This window comes from Asterias rubens, chromosome 22 (assembly GCF_902459465.1).
Source record: "Asterias rubens chromosome 22, eAstRub1.3, whole genome shotgun sequence".
Taxonomy (NCBI): Eukaryota; Metazoa; Echinodermata; class Asteroidea; order Forcipulatida; family Asteriidae; genus Asterias; species Asterias rubens.
Genome location: NC_047083.1, coordinates 2776397 through 2792077, shown reverse-complemented (window position 1 = coordinate 2792077; position 15681 = coordinate 2776397). Strand labels below are relative to the sequence as shown.

Genomic DNA, 15681 nt, shown 5'->3' with positions numbered 1-15681 from the left:
TCCATTGATCTCAGAATTATGCGCATGTTAAGAACTACGTAAACAATGGAAATTTACCCGGTCTGTCTGCTGCCACCTAGTGTTGGAAAGTCTCCTATTCTAGGGAGTGCTAGGTTATTCACCGGGTGCCCGAACATTAATAAACCGAATGACCACAGGTTTACATATTGAACATACCTTTGTCGCACATCTTTCGAACACAATTCTAATGAACTGGGAAATTGTAGCAGCTATAGTCTGGAGTCTAGACGTATTTTGGTCAAAATACTGTGCCAAACAGAGCCATCACAAGACGTGCCCAGCTTCGCTAGCTGAATGACGTCACACTCATGATGGGAAATCCTTTTTGTGCGGCATTAAACATTCTCGGTTACAGTTTAATACAAAACTTTACCAATTCTCAGTTCTTTTAGAGAATACTCTTCATCAACAGCTCCACATCAACCCATAGATGGCGAACATTTTTCCTCAGTGGTATATTTAGGTAAATTTTGATGATAAAAATTACCTTGTTTGAAGTGACGGATAATGTGATTGATAAACTTAGAGCTGCATCTAATTCGTGAAAATGTCTTTGGTTTCATCCCTCACCTTTTTACTGATGAAGACTCTAAGCTACAGGCCTTGGCATTATTTGACAGGGTCATCTTTGTGAAGTAGGTAGTGCCTGTCTGCTTGTAATCGTTTGAGGGGGGGGGGGGGGGGGTTCGTCGCCAGTCTCACTTGTCTGCTATGTTTTTCATAAATACCTCAGACAGTTTCGCTATTCCTATTGGTGGTGAGCGCGTCACGTGGGGGTGTTTAAACCTTTGATAATGACCAGTGTTTATAACCGGTTGTGAGCGGATACTCCGCGCTAGTCTGGAACCGGAAACTGTCGGAAATAGGCGTGTCAGTCATAACAATGCAACTCACGGACACGGACGTCGTACATGTACATACTGTATACCACATTGCACACTGTGGCTTTGAATACCTTTTTGCTTTATTTTTGTTCTCAAGAAATGTTTTTAAATTCACTTGTACTATTTATATCCCATGATGATAATGATGATTAATAATAACAAAATGAATAAAGTAGTTTAACATTTTAGGAAAATACACTGCTTCGATTAAAAGGGGACTCAAATGGGAACATAGGTAGGCTACCACATGGGTTGGCCCCGGCCCAGATCTTGTCCATATGGGCCCAATATATGGGCTTGCTACCTTGGTCTTCTTATCACGTGAATGCCAATGGGAGACTTTCTGGGACGATAGAGGGCAGCAGACTTATCGGGTAAATCCATTGTTCTCAGAATTATGCGCATGTTCAGAACTACGTAAACAATGGAAATTTACCCGGTATGTCTGCTGCCACCTAGCGTTGGAAAGTCTCCTATTGGTCATCAAATTTGCAAGAGGATAATGAAAGAAAAAACACCCATGTTGTACAATATTGTGTGTGCTTTTATATATGCCTGATTAAAGGTTTCAGACCTGTATTTTTATGTGTGAGAAATTACCTCTTTCTCGAAAACTTCGTTACCTCAGAGGGAGCCGTTTCTCACGATGTTTTATACTAACAACAACTCTCCATTGCTCGTTACCAGTATTTATGCAACAGCTACATAGTCAATTACCACCTTCACAAGTGATGCTCTGTTTTGAGTTTTTGTTTATTTATTTATTTGTATCGCGCCAAATCCATCTACTGACGGCAGAGTGAAGCTTAAGACTGCAATGCTCGCTGGATTCGTTCCAGAGCTGTGTTAAAAAAGAATCAAACAAAACTTTAAATTAACTTATGATGAACAATAAAAACGAACGGCAAAACTATAACAAAACAAAATAGTAGAGTTGTACGGACATCAAAGCATTGCAGACAATGTAACATAGACTTACGGACGCCAACACTCCACAACTTGGTTTTAATAAAGGCTTACGGTTAAAAACAATTACTCAAAAAAATTATGTCATTGTTCAGGAACATATACTCTAATGTTTGAAGAAAATAAATTCTATTTCCAGGTGACTTTATTAAGAATGACAGTTTTAATAACGGCTGAATTTTTTTAAATAAAGGCTGAAGGTTTTAATACGGGCTGAATGTATCAAACCATAGACCGTACACAGTCAACCCTCCTACATTATTGCCGATCATTCAAATGATCATCCATTGTGATATCGACATTATGCCAGCCTGGACATCATCCGTATGGACTGTTAAAGGCAGTGGACACTATTGGTAGTTACTCAAAATAATTATTGACAAAAAACCTTTCTTTGTGACCAGTAATGGGGAGAGGTTGATAGTATAAAACATTGTGAGAAACGGCTCCCTCTGCAGTGCCATAGTTTTCGAAAAAGAAGTAATAATCCACGAATTTGATTTCGGGACCTCATGTTTAGATCTTGAGGTCTCGAAACCAACTCTCTAAACACACACAACTTCGTGTTGCAAGGTTTTTTTTTCTTTTATTTCCTTATTATCTCGCAACTTCGATGACCGATTGAGCTCAAATTTTCACAGGTTTGACACCAACTGTGAAGGCTAGTCTTTAACAATTACCAATAGTGTCCACTGTCTTTAAGGGGGTAACTCTGTTCATAGCTGTCCTTACTCTATGCTCTGTTTCAGCCAAATGGCAACGGCCCCCCACAAAAAAATTGTTGATAATTGTAGCCCACACCTTGGAGTGGTCTATCGACCTTGTGTGTCTAGCGACTTGCACAAACAAAATAAATATAAAACACTTTGTGAATGTATTTGCACAGTACGCAGTCAGCCCCCCATATACTGTCTCACTAATTCCATTCACTGTGGTTTTGACGGATAGATAAACTATGCCCGCCTGCATAATATCGTGTGTTGAATACATCTGCAAAGTACACAGTCAGCTCCTTCTGTCTGACACTGTGGTTTCAAAATGATAACCAAATTATTGTTCTTGAATGTAGATCATGTGTGGATTATAATTATTAATATACATACCGAGTTCTAGAATGTTCAGCTTGCGAGCAAACACCACGCGGAACCATCCTCTTTCACTGCCTCGGCAGAGTAGAGACGGAGAGAACTCGACACCTGCCTTGATTAACTTGTGATGGAACTCAATCTCGGCCTCTGCAGTAGGGGCTGAAAGAAACTGTGAAACGAAGCATTGAGATAAAGATAGATTTTATAAAGATAGATTTTAAAGTAAAACAAATGTTGTTTCATGTAAAAGTAATATCTTGTAGAAAGAGATGGTTCTGGGAAGACGGGTTGAGATTAATGGCAGGTCATCCCAAAAGTTTTTTTGTCTCTATTTTCATCGCTTTTCAAACAAACGATTCTGTCCACCATTATATAGATTATGATACCTATCTATATACATGTAATTAACTTTTGTTAAGTAACAAAAATGCCCAAAGATGGACCAAAAATGAAGCAATGCGGCACCACTTAATAGACATAAATGTTGAGGTTTGCCCTAAAGCAAACAATGTCATGTTTCTCTCACAAACGACGTATGGTACACACCTTTGAAAAATCAGCCCAAAGATAGAGCCCTGCGGGTCCACCGTGAAAGGGAACGCCAAGTTGTTTCAGTCCAGCGGTGAAGTGATCAAAAGCTTCCTTTAGTCTTTTAACCGATGTCGGCAAAAAGACATCGGTACACCAGTCTGAAATAAATCATGACAATTGTTTTTTAGACTATGACTTCATTTTATAGAGAAATATTTACATGTACTTGCATCGTGGATCTAGAAAGTCATAAATTTGTAGCATTACTTGACAATTTTCATGCAAAAGATTGTAAAAATCCAATGTGTATTTTTTTCAGACTTCCTGTTTGAACTGGAAGTCGGGACCAAATGGGGTCACACTTTGTTTATGGTTTGTTTGGCCCTTAATGACATTTCAGATGATGTTTGATATGTATAAATCAAATGGGCGGTTCAGGATTTTTTTTTTTACATTGGATTGTTACTTCCCGTTTGAATCGGAATGATCAAACAGGGTCAGGTGTAGCATTTGTTTGGATTTATAAAGACCTTTCAGATGATGTTTGAAGTGAACAAGTCAAGCTTGTGTGGAGTCTAGGAGTGCGTGTTGGCGACCCCAACCAAAAACTGTTTCGGTTGTTGGTCGTTGGTTCTGCTGTTCAGACTGAACGATAACCGAGTTGAGAGCTCGGTTACCGTTTTGGTTATGACGTCAGAAACAGTTTTTGGTTGGGGTCGCCAAAACGCACTCCAAAGTTCTAAACAAACGTCACCTGTATCTGAAAGTAGCTTTGCCATCATGTTCTGCCATCCTGTTGGAACCGAATGAAAATGTGCAATGCCATTCAGGGACTGAAGGACGTCCTTGTTCCAAGTGTAGTTCACAGAGATTCGCATCCCACCCATTGCTAGATCCTACGGAGGGAGTAGGGTAGAAAGGTGGAACAGCTGCATGTAAATATACATTACTTTAAAGTATAGCTTCAACAAGGACAAAACATGTCTTTCTTTTTTTCTTCTTATATTTTTCCATGGAGGAAATTATTTATTAAAACTTGAAACAACTCCTCACTTTACGAAAAACGCAAACATGCTGAAACATGGTGTACATGCTCCATAAACACTAGCACTTAAAGGTGGAAATCGTATTGTGATGGTGATTTTAATTAATCTAAACCACATGCAATACGACTTGAATGGAGACTAATCAATACCTTGCTGAACGTCCAGATGAAGTGAACTTTCTGTAAGTCTGGTATCTCGTCTTCTTTGAACTGGAAGATGCTGTAGTGATCGACACCCTCTTCAAAAATGCAGTTCATGTAAACCTCATCTAAGACTACGTGAAGATCGTGCCTGTCGATGTTAAAAAGAGGACCTGTTTAAACCAAGCAACTTCGGCTACGGCTTTGGATGTTTGCTGCAACGTTAGAGAATAGGCCTTTACAGCAAGCCAGCCATAGCCACTGCTCATATATAGAGGATAAGAAAGAGACAAGGCAATCGTATACCCAAAAACCTTGGAAGATTGTGACAAAGGCCATGTCACACAAGGTAACAAATTCCCGGCAATCTCCAATAAAGAACATCGATTCAACAATTCAGTTTTCTCATGACTTTCTTGGGGATAGTGAGTTTTACAGCGAAAAGAATGTCTCTTGTGCCAAAGTGTTCCGTTTGCATACAGTGCATGGTTGCCCCACAGAAACAATTGTGCCCTGTAACAATTACCGTTTGACATGGCCCTAAGATTTTCTGATGTTGCTATTGGAGCAGCTTACTTACTTACCTGTTGGCAAACTTGAGTAAATCTAGAACCAGTTGCCTGCTGTAAACGTCTCCTAGTGGATTGTTGGGGTTTACAAGAAAGAGGCCCTTGACAACTATTCCCTATATTATTTCGATAAGAAAGAAGAAAAAAAACAATACTATATTCTGATGTTAAGTAGTTATTGGGCCGCACATCACCTAAAATTTGACTTTCAAATCGGGAGTTTTAATACAGTTATAATAATTTATACATTAACATATATTTTTCTAGTTTCTATAGGTTTTATATTATATTTCTATATAAAACCTACCTCTTGTGTTGCTTTCTTGTAAGCCTGCTCAGCACGCTCAACAGTCAGTTCAAATGGTTTGGTTTCGCCAGATTTCGGCTACAAAATAAAAAATAATGACTTTATTTTGAAACACTTGTTTAAAGGCAGTGGACACTATTGGTAATTGTCAAAGACTAGCCTTCACAGGTTGGTGTATCACAACATGCATAAAATAACTAACCTGTGAAAATTTGAGCTCAATCGGTCATCGAAGTTGCGAGATAACAATGAAAGAAAAAACACTTGTCACACGAAGTTGTGTGCGTTTAGATGGTTATTAATTTCGAGACATCAAGTTCTAAATCTAAAGTCTCGAAATCAAATTTGTGGAAAATTACTTCTTTCTCATAAACTAGGCACTTCAGAGGGAGCCGTTTCTCACAATGTTTTATACCATCAACCTCTCCCCATTACTCGTCACCAAGAATGGTTTTATGCTAATAAATATTTTGAGTAATTACCAATAGTTTCCACTGCCTTTTAAACAAAGAAAAGTTTCAGATTTTATTGGGTCATCATATGTAGCCACGCATGTGGAAGGTGTAGCAATTGGATGACATCTGGTCAGATGGGTCAGAGTTGAAGGGTCAAATGCGTGGGTCGTAGTCCATTGGAGTAAATCTGGGTCGAGTGGCAATTATTGGGTGGGTTCGTATTGGGTGCGTTCCTTCTACCCCGCGGTGCTCACTCGGGTGAGCCCCTGACAAGAGCTAAACGAACGACCACTCACCACTCTCGTAGTGACGTCGTTTACCTGGGGCCAGCCCCTGTGAGTCAAAGACTTATCTTTGTTCCTCAATTCTGTTCTACAAATTCGACGACCAATAATTGAGGCCCAAGTTTTCACATGTGTGTTATTTTATGCACTATGTTGGGATACACCGACTGAGAATACTGGTCTTTGCTTTGACAATTATAAAATGTGTCCAGGGGTGGATTTCACAAAGGTAGTCCTAACTTAGGACTAGTCCTAGGCAATGCTAAGAGATAGGACCAGCCCTAAGTTAGGACCAGTAACTCATCCTAACTTAGGACTGATCCTATCTCTTAGCAGTACTTAGGACTAGTCCTAAGTTAGGACTACCTTTGTGAAATCCACCCCTGGGCCTTAAAGCGACGTCTCCAACACGAAGAAAGAGAAGCGAGGACTTCCTTATTTCAAAACCCTTACAAACCACAGATTCAACATTTAAAGCCAGTGTCAGATGCAGTTGTGTCCGCCATGTCCGCTCCGGACACTTTTGCATATGCAATCGTGTCCGGTGGACATGTACATGACTGTACATGTATGTTAGCGCGTAAGCGAGCGTGCAAGCATGCACTGAACCTACGTTCATGTATTTTATGATTGCAGCGAATCCCCAACGGCCGAACACTTCCCATGTCATTCATGACATGCACTTAGCTTGTAAAAAAATGGCGAACGTGTTCCGTCGACCAAGGGCGTTAAATTTACTGCAAGGACGGTTTTGCACGGGGCGGACACAACTGCATATGCAAATGTGTCCGGGCAGACACAATTGCATTATGCAGCAGCGTCCGGGCGGACACGATTGCATATGCAAAACCGTCCGGCGGACATTATTATATGCAATATTGTCCTCCGGATAGTATTGCATAGAGGACATAATTTTATGCGACACCGGCCTCAGGCCGACCTTGCGTCAACAAAAAACAGTCGGCGACTGACTTTTCAGGATGACACTGCGCCTGAGCTAAGACCACCGGGAACTTTTCAGTTGGCGATTGTTTACGACCTGAGCGTAACTGCGATGATTTTAGGAAAATCTGAAACTGTCGCCGCTAGAAAAAAATTAACAGTCGCAAGAGTAGAACATCTAAACTTGTACGACCTGACCTCGACGGTCGGGAACCAATCACAGGGCGCACGATTTCTCAGTTGTTGTGACCCGTGCGTATGTCTGCGCTAATTTGCCGACGGTTTGTTGCGGGCGCAAGAAAAGCGTCATCCCCCAAGACTGTTGTCAAAACTTAAACAACAATGTCACACGGAATTATGAAAATAGGGTTTTGCGATGCGACGGATGAAAACTTACCTCGCTAGAAAGGGGTATCGGGAAAACGTCGACATCAAATCGTACTTTGAGAGATCTGTGGATGCCGTAGTAATATGGAGCAGGTACAAGTACGGCCTCTGAGGAAATACAAATAATACATTTTGGTAACAGGCCGGGTCATGCCCCCCCCCCCTCCCCGTCCCCCCCTAATCAACCATCCCCAAATAGAAATTATACATTGACGTCATACAGCCGCCATCTTAGAGGTAAAACAATGGGTGCGTTCGTTTAGCTTCCCTGGGTCGACCCCGGTGTGTGGCGGGTTTTTTTTCCAGGACGAACGTGGATTATTATCTGCACACGTTCGTCCTGGAAAAAGAAAACGCCACACACCGGGGTCGACCCGGGGAAGATAATCGAACGCACCCAGTGACGATGGACAAACTCCTTTTGACCTATATAGTGAGGGCGCCCTACTGAAATGACGTCATGAGCATACGGTCTTTTACAAAAATGCAAATGATGTCTGGTATGCATTTCGTTATAATCTCTTAAAATCTCAGACTGTCGACAAAGTTTACCTCCAGCGTCGCAGATGATATGCCCGAAGGCCTCTAATCCCGAGTCAGCGCCGTTCAAAACCGCCATCTGGTTAGAAAATCAAAAGTCAAATGACAAAACAGTAATAATACTGATTAAGATATTAATTATTTGACATTAAAAAAAATTTGTTTTGTTAGGACCAAGGTATAATAGCAAAACGAAGCTTTACATTTGAAGCAAATATGTCAACAACAACATCAAAAAAAATATGTTTTTAAATGGCTCAGGCAGCCGTACTTTTGTTGGATCGACCGGCATAACAGCTCTTGTTGTAACTCTCAGGTATTTTGCGATGGCTTCTTTGAGCTCTGGAACACCTCCAAGTTCGGAATACATAAACATGTCATCGGCCCAAGTCTCTGGTTGCACCGTGCATTTCTGCATCTGATGAGTATTAAAATAGACAAAGAAAGAAGTTATCATTGGATTTAAAAACAGTGGACACTATTGGTAATTCTCAAAGACGAGTCTTCACAGTTGGTGTATCTCAACATAACATGCATAAAATAACAAACCTGTGAAAATTTGAGCTCAATCGGTCGTCGAATTTGCGAGATAACAATGAAAGAAGAAAAAACCTTCACGAATGTGTGTGCTTTCTGATGCTTGATTTCGAGACCTCAAATTCTAAACTTGAGGTCTCGAAATCAAATTCGTGAAAAATGACTTCTTTCTCGAAAACTACTCCACTTCAGAGGGAGCTGTTTCTCACAATGTTTTATACCATCAACCTCTCCCCATTACTCGTTACCAAGTAAGGTTTTATGCTGATAATTATTTTGAGTAATTACCAATGTCCACTGCCTTTAAGGCATTGCACCTGTGGAGTATCATTATGCTGTTTGCAGCGTCCACACCTGTAGGGCTTATGTGATTGTTACTTCTGATATAGAAATCCCTTGTTTCAAACACAAGTGTACGACCAAAGAGGTCAAGTGGCAGCTCAGCCCTTTCATGACAAAACAGCCCCACTCGAAAACTTTAGTTTCTTTTCATAAGATAATTTCAGGGAAATTGAGGGCTTAATATATTATTTATTTTTTATTTCAAAGTTCCAAAAGCATATTATATAACATGACTGTCTTGTAAATGGACTCTTTTACACTCTCTGAAAGAGTGACTTTCATCCCTTTTTTTTATGGCAAAAGAAGCTTATCTTTGTTCTTGCTTTTCATAAAATGTCAAATTCTGGCAAAAACATTTCTTGTGGAAATACACTGACAGTTGTTTGATGTTTTCTCGGCAAGCAGACACTGTGGGTGCGTTCGTTTAGCTTCCCTGGGTTCGACCCCGGTGTGTGATGGGTTTTTTTCCAGTACAAACGTGGGTAATTATCTGCACACCCTCGTCCTGGAAAAAAAACGACGCACACCGGGGTCGACCGGGGAAGCTAAACGAACGCACCCACTACTCAGCTGAAACTTTAACATTTGACTTTAGTTGAATCTTTCTTGATTGTTTGCATTATAAATCGGCATTACCCTTGGCAAAAACACTCTATGATCATGCCTTTAAATAAGGGTTCACATGGCGTCGATATTGGCACGCCCTCATTGTCAGAATTGTAACTGATTGGCAATTGTAATAACATCTCAATTAACACGCTTACCTTTTCTCGAAGTAAATCGAAAACCAATCTGTTTTCAGATATGCTCATGTTTATTACACCCTGTAAAAAAATGTACAAAAATAAGATTGGGGGTAATTTTACATTATTGTCATTATCCGAATTTAAGTACCTGAAACCACCTTACGGCCGTGTCCGAACTTGCAGTTACAGCTATATATATACGGCTCGATTTCCGCGTCAGGCATGCGTCATCATGCGTCAATCATGCGGTCATTATACTACAGCAATACCCTTAGCTACAACTGTAGCTGTAGCCGCCAATCGATCAAAGAACCGATCCATTGATGCAAAAGACCAGTCGATTGACGTAAATACCCACCTATTGATGGAAGAAAATCGATCGGTGCAAAAGACCGATCGATTATGGCGTGTCAAACGTTGCATTATTCGATAATGTACAATGTATGTGCGATGTTTCTATGCGATAATTGTCACATATGTGCGATATTCGTTTTATGTATGCAATAAATATAATTTATATGCAATAAATTGTAATATATGTGCGATAAATTGTAATATATGTGCGATAAATTCCTATATATATGCAATAATTTTTAATATAATTTGTTTGATAATTTTGTAGTATATTATACGATCATTTGTATGCGATGTTTTGTGACGATATACATATGCGATAATTTAATATACATGTGCGATGTTCGTTCTTATTATGTGTGAAAACGGAATTGTGGGATATAGTATGGCTTCCTGTCCACTTGATCCCCGTATCCGTAATGTTTTAGATCGGGCCAGACTATAATTGTGAAAGGTATAGTATGGTTCCTATGGTTCAATGAGATGTGCGTAGAGTTTAACTGATGGTCAGGGTACGAGACTCGAGCCGCGTATTTCCGAAACAGCCAGCCGCGTATTATTGGAAAATAGAACACATACAGTACAGGGAGGTGACAAAATATTGCATTTTGCTCGTGAAGATCTGTTTTATTTGAATGAATTCTGAAATATTAGCATAACTTAGAAATTGTTAATTGATAATATGCCAATTTCATAGCTTTACATGATAGAAAATATCAGATAGACCAGTAGCAATAGGCTATCTTTGGGTGAATTGGGTGAAATATTTAGCATCCAGAATTCGTCTCCAGCTACAACGACCGTAAGTTCACTGTCTTTGATAAGAGCCTACATGTTCAAGGAAGAGATTGTTTTCTCTTAACAAAACGTAAAAAAATGCCCCACAAACAAAAAGGCAAAAATCTTTCTTTTTTTTGTGTTTTTGGGGAATTGTTTAATATGTCAAAAAATCATCACTGTTTAAATACAAAACCATAACTTGAAAAGAATTTATACCCTTCGTTAAAACAAAACATTTAATTTGTAATACAGAACTTTCAAGACTAAAATAGTGGGCGTAACAAATTTTTGAGCTGGCTAAATTTGGTTCACTAATTAGTGGTTAATTCACCACAGTTATTCTGACGCCATTGTCAATGTACCATCCGCCGAATTACATAGGCGGTGGACTTAAACAAGATTTGAAAAGAATTTGTACCCTTCGTTAAGACAAAAAGTTGCTTTCTTATTCCAGAATCTTGAAGGAAGATAGACTGGACGTATCAAATTTTGAGCTGGCTAAATTGGTCAACTATTATTGATTCTGCAATAAAAAGAAAATGTTTGTCTTAACGAAGGGTGTCACCACCTTTTGCTCGCGGCTGACATAACTATAAATGTGGTGACTAAAATTCCAAAAATATGAAAAATGATTTTGCAAACAAGACACAGTTGAATTTTTACAGCACAACAACTTTTAAATTTTATTGACAACAATTAAAGATGATCAATCATGAGTGTTTCAGATATAGCTCGGTAATTTACTAACTTTAACTGTTCTACCATTTAAACACTGGCTTGCATGAAATACTATTTGTCCATACACTTTATTATCTTTTTGTATCGTTTTGACTTCAATCCAAACCTCAAGTCAGCTGTTAAAATTACGTTGAATTAATATTCAAATTAATGTTTCCTTCGCTTGAGTGTTTGTTCACTCAACTCTGTAGATACAATTATATCAATGTTCCGCCAGTTATATTAACTTTCCTCTATATCCTGGAGGTTTCTCTCATTGAAAAATCTTGCTACGGGTACCCTTCCGTATTAAGGGGCCAAGAAAAGGTTTTCCAGACTGCCCGGTCAACATGGGTTGCCACTCTAAATGCTCTCTCTTAACACGCACCCGGTTCTCTTGCCGGTGTACTTCATCGGGTTGTCTCGCAGACTGTTACCCGGTCTCTGCGGCAATCTATTAGATGGCCGTAGAGACCGGGTAAAAAGCATATGAAATAATACTCAAAACTATGCCAATATACATGTACATATAATCTTAACTTCTGCCACAAAATATTACGTTAAATCAGTTTGCTTAAACCATCAACCTCAGATTCAATTATAAATACAGAGTTAAAAAAAAAACGAAGCACTGAGCAAATTGTAAATTCCACATTTCTACTTGGTGGTTAAGAGAAAACAATCTCTTTCTTGAACATGTAGGCTCTTATCGTGTTAAGACAGTGAACTTACGGCCATTAGCTGGAGACGAACTCTGGAGGCTAAGCGTTGCAAACGGAGGTGTCTTCAAAAGACCGTTGGATATTAATTGCAGGCGGAATTTTGGTACTGTAGTAATTTGCAAACTAGAAAATCTTGGGATAACATTTCACCCAAAGATAGCCTACTGCTACTGGTCTGTCTGATATTTCCAATCATGTAAAGCTATGAAATTGACACATTATCAATTAACAATTTCTAAGTTGTGCTAATACATGTATTAGAATTCATTCGAATAAAACAGATCTTCATGAGCAAAACGCAACTTTTGTCACCACCCTGTACTGTATTCTATTTTCCAATAATACGCGGCTTGCTATTTCGGAAATACGCGGCTCGAGTCTCGTACCCTGACCATCAGTTAAACCCATAAACCCTACGCCCATCTCATTGAACCATAGGAACCATACTATACCGTCCACAGTATAGTCTGGCCCGATCCAAAACATTACGGATACGGGGATCAAGTGTACAGGAAGCCATACCATATCCCACAATTCCGTTTTCGCACATATATAAGAACGAACATCGCACATGTATATTAAATTATCGCATATGTATATCGTCACAAAACATCGCATACAAAATAAATGATGATGATCGCATATAATATACTACAAAATTATCAAACATATATTAACAATTATCGCATATATATTGCAAATTATCGCACATATATTGCAAATTATCGCACATATATATTACATTTATTGCATACATCAAATGAATATCGCACATGTGACAATTATCGCGTATTATGAGAAACATCGCACATATATTGTACATTATCGAATATTGCAACGTTTGACACGCCATAATCGATGTGTTGATCGGATTATTTGCATCTTTGGCGTTCCTTACAGCCGTGTGCACTTTTGATCGTGCAGCTAGTCAACCATCCATGCAGGTCAGGTGATGGCCAGCAGACCATGCAGCACGCTGGAATTGTAGGGAAACCAGACTACGAAGTAGTTCTACAATCATTCACCTTGCATGGAGTATTAATGCACCATGGGATGTGCATAACAGGTAGTTGAGGTACGAACCACTCTATAAAAGATACGGACACCCAAAACTTAGCTCTATGGGTTAACTAGCCCTATGGTTAAAGCGAAACTCTTACGTCTGTTTTACTGGAGCAGTCGAACTCCTCGGCGCTCAGAACACCCCCACTCGGCGACATAATTAGATTGTCCTCGTATTTGAGCATTGCTTGAATACTCTTCGATAAGTTGGACGACGCCATATTTGCTAGAAGTAGTAGAAGAAACTTGAGTAGAGCTTTATAGTTTATACGCGCCACTACTGCACCCTGTGAAGTTACGCCTGATCGGTAATCAACGCAACGGTAAACTGCCCCGGCGAAAGCCCTGAAGTATATCTACATCTACCTTTGCACGTGACCTTGCTGGCCAATCAATTCAACAAAGATCAGAAACTATGGATGGCCATCACATATGCTTTGACGTGGTTTCTATAATAAATGAAAATTGTAACTGTCCCGCTGGTCCTCTGAAAAGTTCGTCGCATTACAGCTGTCTGTGTGACTGTGGGAGTGTGTGTGTGCATGGAGGTCCTCCATGGAGGTCCTCCATGGTGTGTGTGTGTGGTAGATTTTGTACTGGGTCTTATGCGAATTGTGATGGATGTGCTAAACAAAATAACAATAATTTGGGATTGAAAATCCCCCCTATTTAAATAAATGGAATGGTCTATGGTAGAACATCAAGACCGTTTGACAACTGTATAAAAAGGGCCTTTTCATAAGTACTTTGGGTTTTTTTTCAACCGGGAAACACACACAGAACAAAGTTGCTCGGAGGGGAGACTATTATTATTACCTGCACGTAAAGCTATAAATGCAAAACTGAACACCTATACTCTAAAATGGGAGGGATTAAAAAGTTAATCCAAAGGATTTTTATGTCGGGACCAATTCATTTTTAGATTAAAATATAAATCTTTTAGATTTAAACTTTAAGTTACACCCTGTAAAAAAATGCACAAAAATAAGATTGGCGGTAATTTTACATTATTGTCATTATCCGAATTTAAGTACCTGAAACCACCTTACGGCCGTGTCCGAACTTGCAGTTACAGCTATATACGGCTCGATTTCCGCGTCAGGCATGCGTCATCATGCGTCAATCATGCGGTCATTATACTACAGCAATACCCTTAGCTACAACTGTAGCTGTAGCCGCCAATCGATCAAAGAACCGATCCATTGATGCAAAAGACCAATCGATCGACGTAAAGTACCCACCTATTGATGGAAGAAATTCGATCGGTGCAAAAGACCGATCGATGTGTTGATCGGATTATTTGGCTCTTTGGCGTTCCATACAGCCTTGTGCATTTTTGATCGTGTAGTCAACCGGAACCATCCAGACCAGCACGCTGGAATTGTTGGGAAACCAGACTACGAAGTAGTTCTACAATCATGCACCTTGCATGGAGTATTAATGCATTGGATGTGCATAATAACATCCATGATAATAACAGGTAGTTGAGGTACGGACACCCAAAACCTAGCTCTATGGGTTAACTAGCTGTATGGTTGAAGCGAAACACTTACGTCTTTATTACTGGAGCAGTCGAACTCATCGGCGCTCAGAACACCCCCACTCGGCGGCATGATGAGTTTGTCCTCGTATTTGAGCATTGCTTGAATTCTCTTCGATAAGTTGGACGACGCCATACTTGCTAGAAGTAGTAGAAGAAACTTGGGTAGAGCTTTATAGTTTATACGCCACTACCTGCACCCTGTGAAGTTACGCCTTATCGGTAATCAACGCAACGGTAAACTGCCACGGCGAAAGCCCTGAAGTATATTATACATCTACCTTTGCACCGGTGACCTTGCTGGCCAATCAATTCAACAAAGATCAGAAACTATGGCTGGCCATATGCTTTGACGTGGTTTCTATAATAAATGAAAATTGTAACTGTCCCGCTGGTCCTCTGAAAAGTTCGTCGCATTACAGCTCTATGTGACTGTAGGAGTGTGTGGGTGTGTGTGTGTTGTGGTAGATTTTGTACTGGGTCTTATGCGAATTGTGATGGATGTGCTAAACAAAATAACAATAATTTGGGATTGAAAATCCCCCCCTATTTAAATAAATGGAATGGTCTATGGTAGAACATCAAGACCGTTTGACAACTGTATAAAAGGGCTTTTTCATAAGTATTTAGGTTTTGGTTTGTTTGCAACCGGGAAACACACACAGAACAAAGTTGCTCGGAGGGGAGACTATTATTATTACCGGCACGTAAAGCTCTGAAT

The 15681-nt window shown here is 39.8% G+C and overlaps 1 protein-coding gene across 2 annotated transcripts; it reads right to left on the bottom strand.

The window, feature by feature from the left end:
* Window positions 1-1381: 1381 nt before the first annotated feature.
* On the bottom strand, window positions 1382-15392 carry LOC117305173 (probable inactive 1-aminocyclopropane-1-carboxylate synthase-like protein 2). 2 transcript variants are annotated; one of them, XM_033789973.1, is made up of 12 exons: window positions 14974-15392; window positions 9804-9863; window positions 8432-8578; window positions 8173-8239; window positions 7631-7728; window positions 5553-5630; window positions 5261-5361; window positions 4686-4827; window positions 4245-4386; window positions 3506-3648; window positions 2975-3128; window positions 1382-1746 (listed from the first exon to the last, which is right to left on the bottom strand). In XM_033789973.1, exons 1-12 carry the CDS (start codon window positions 15094-15096, stop codon window positions 1712-1714), a joined length of 1290 nt encoding a protein of 429 aa, XP_033645864.1. In that variant the 5' UTR covers window positions 15097-15392; the 3' UTR covers window positions 1382-1711. The 2 variants fall into 2 exon arrangements, with proteins under 2 accessions (XP_033645864.1, XP_033645865.1); XM_033789974.1 differs by lacking the exon at window positions 14974-15392 and adding an exon at window positions 13519-13612.
* Between the last annotated feature and the right edge of the window lie 289 nt (window positions 15393-15681).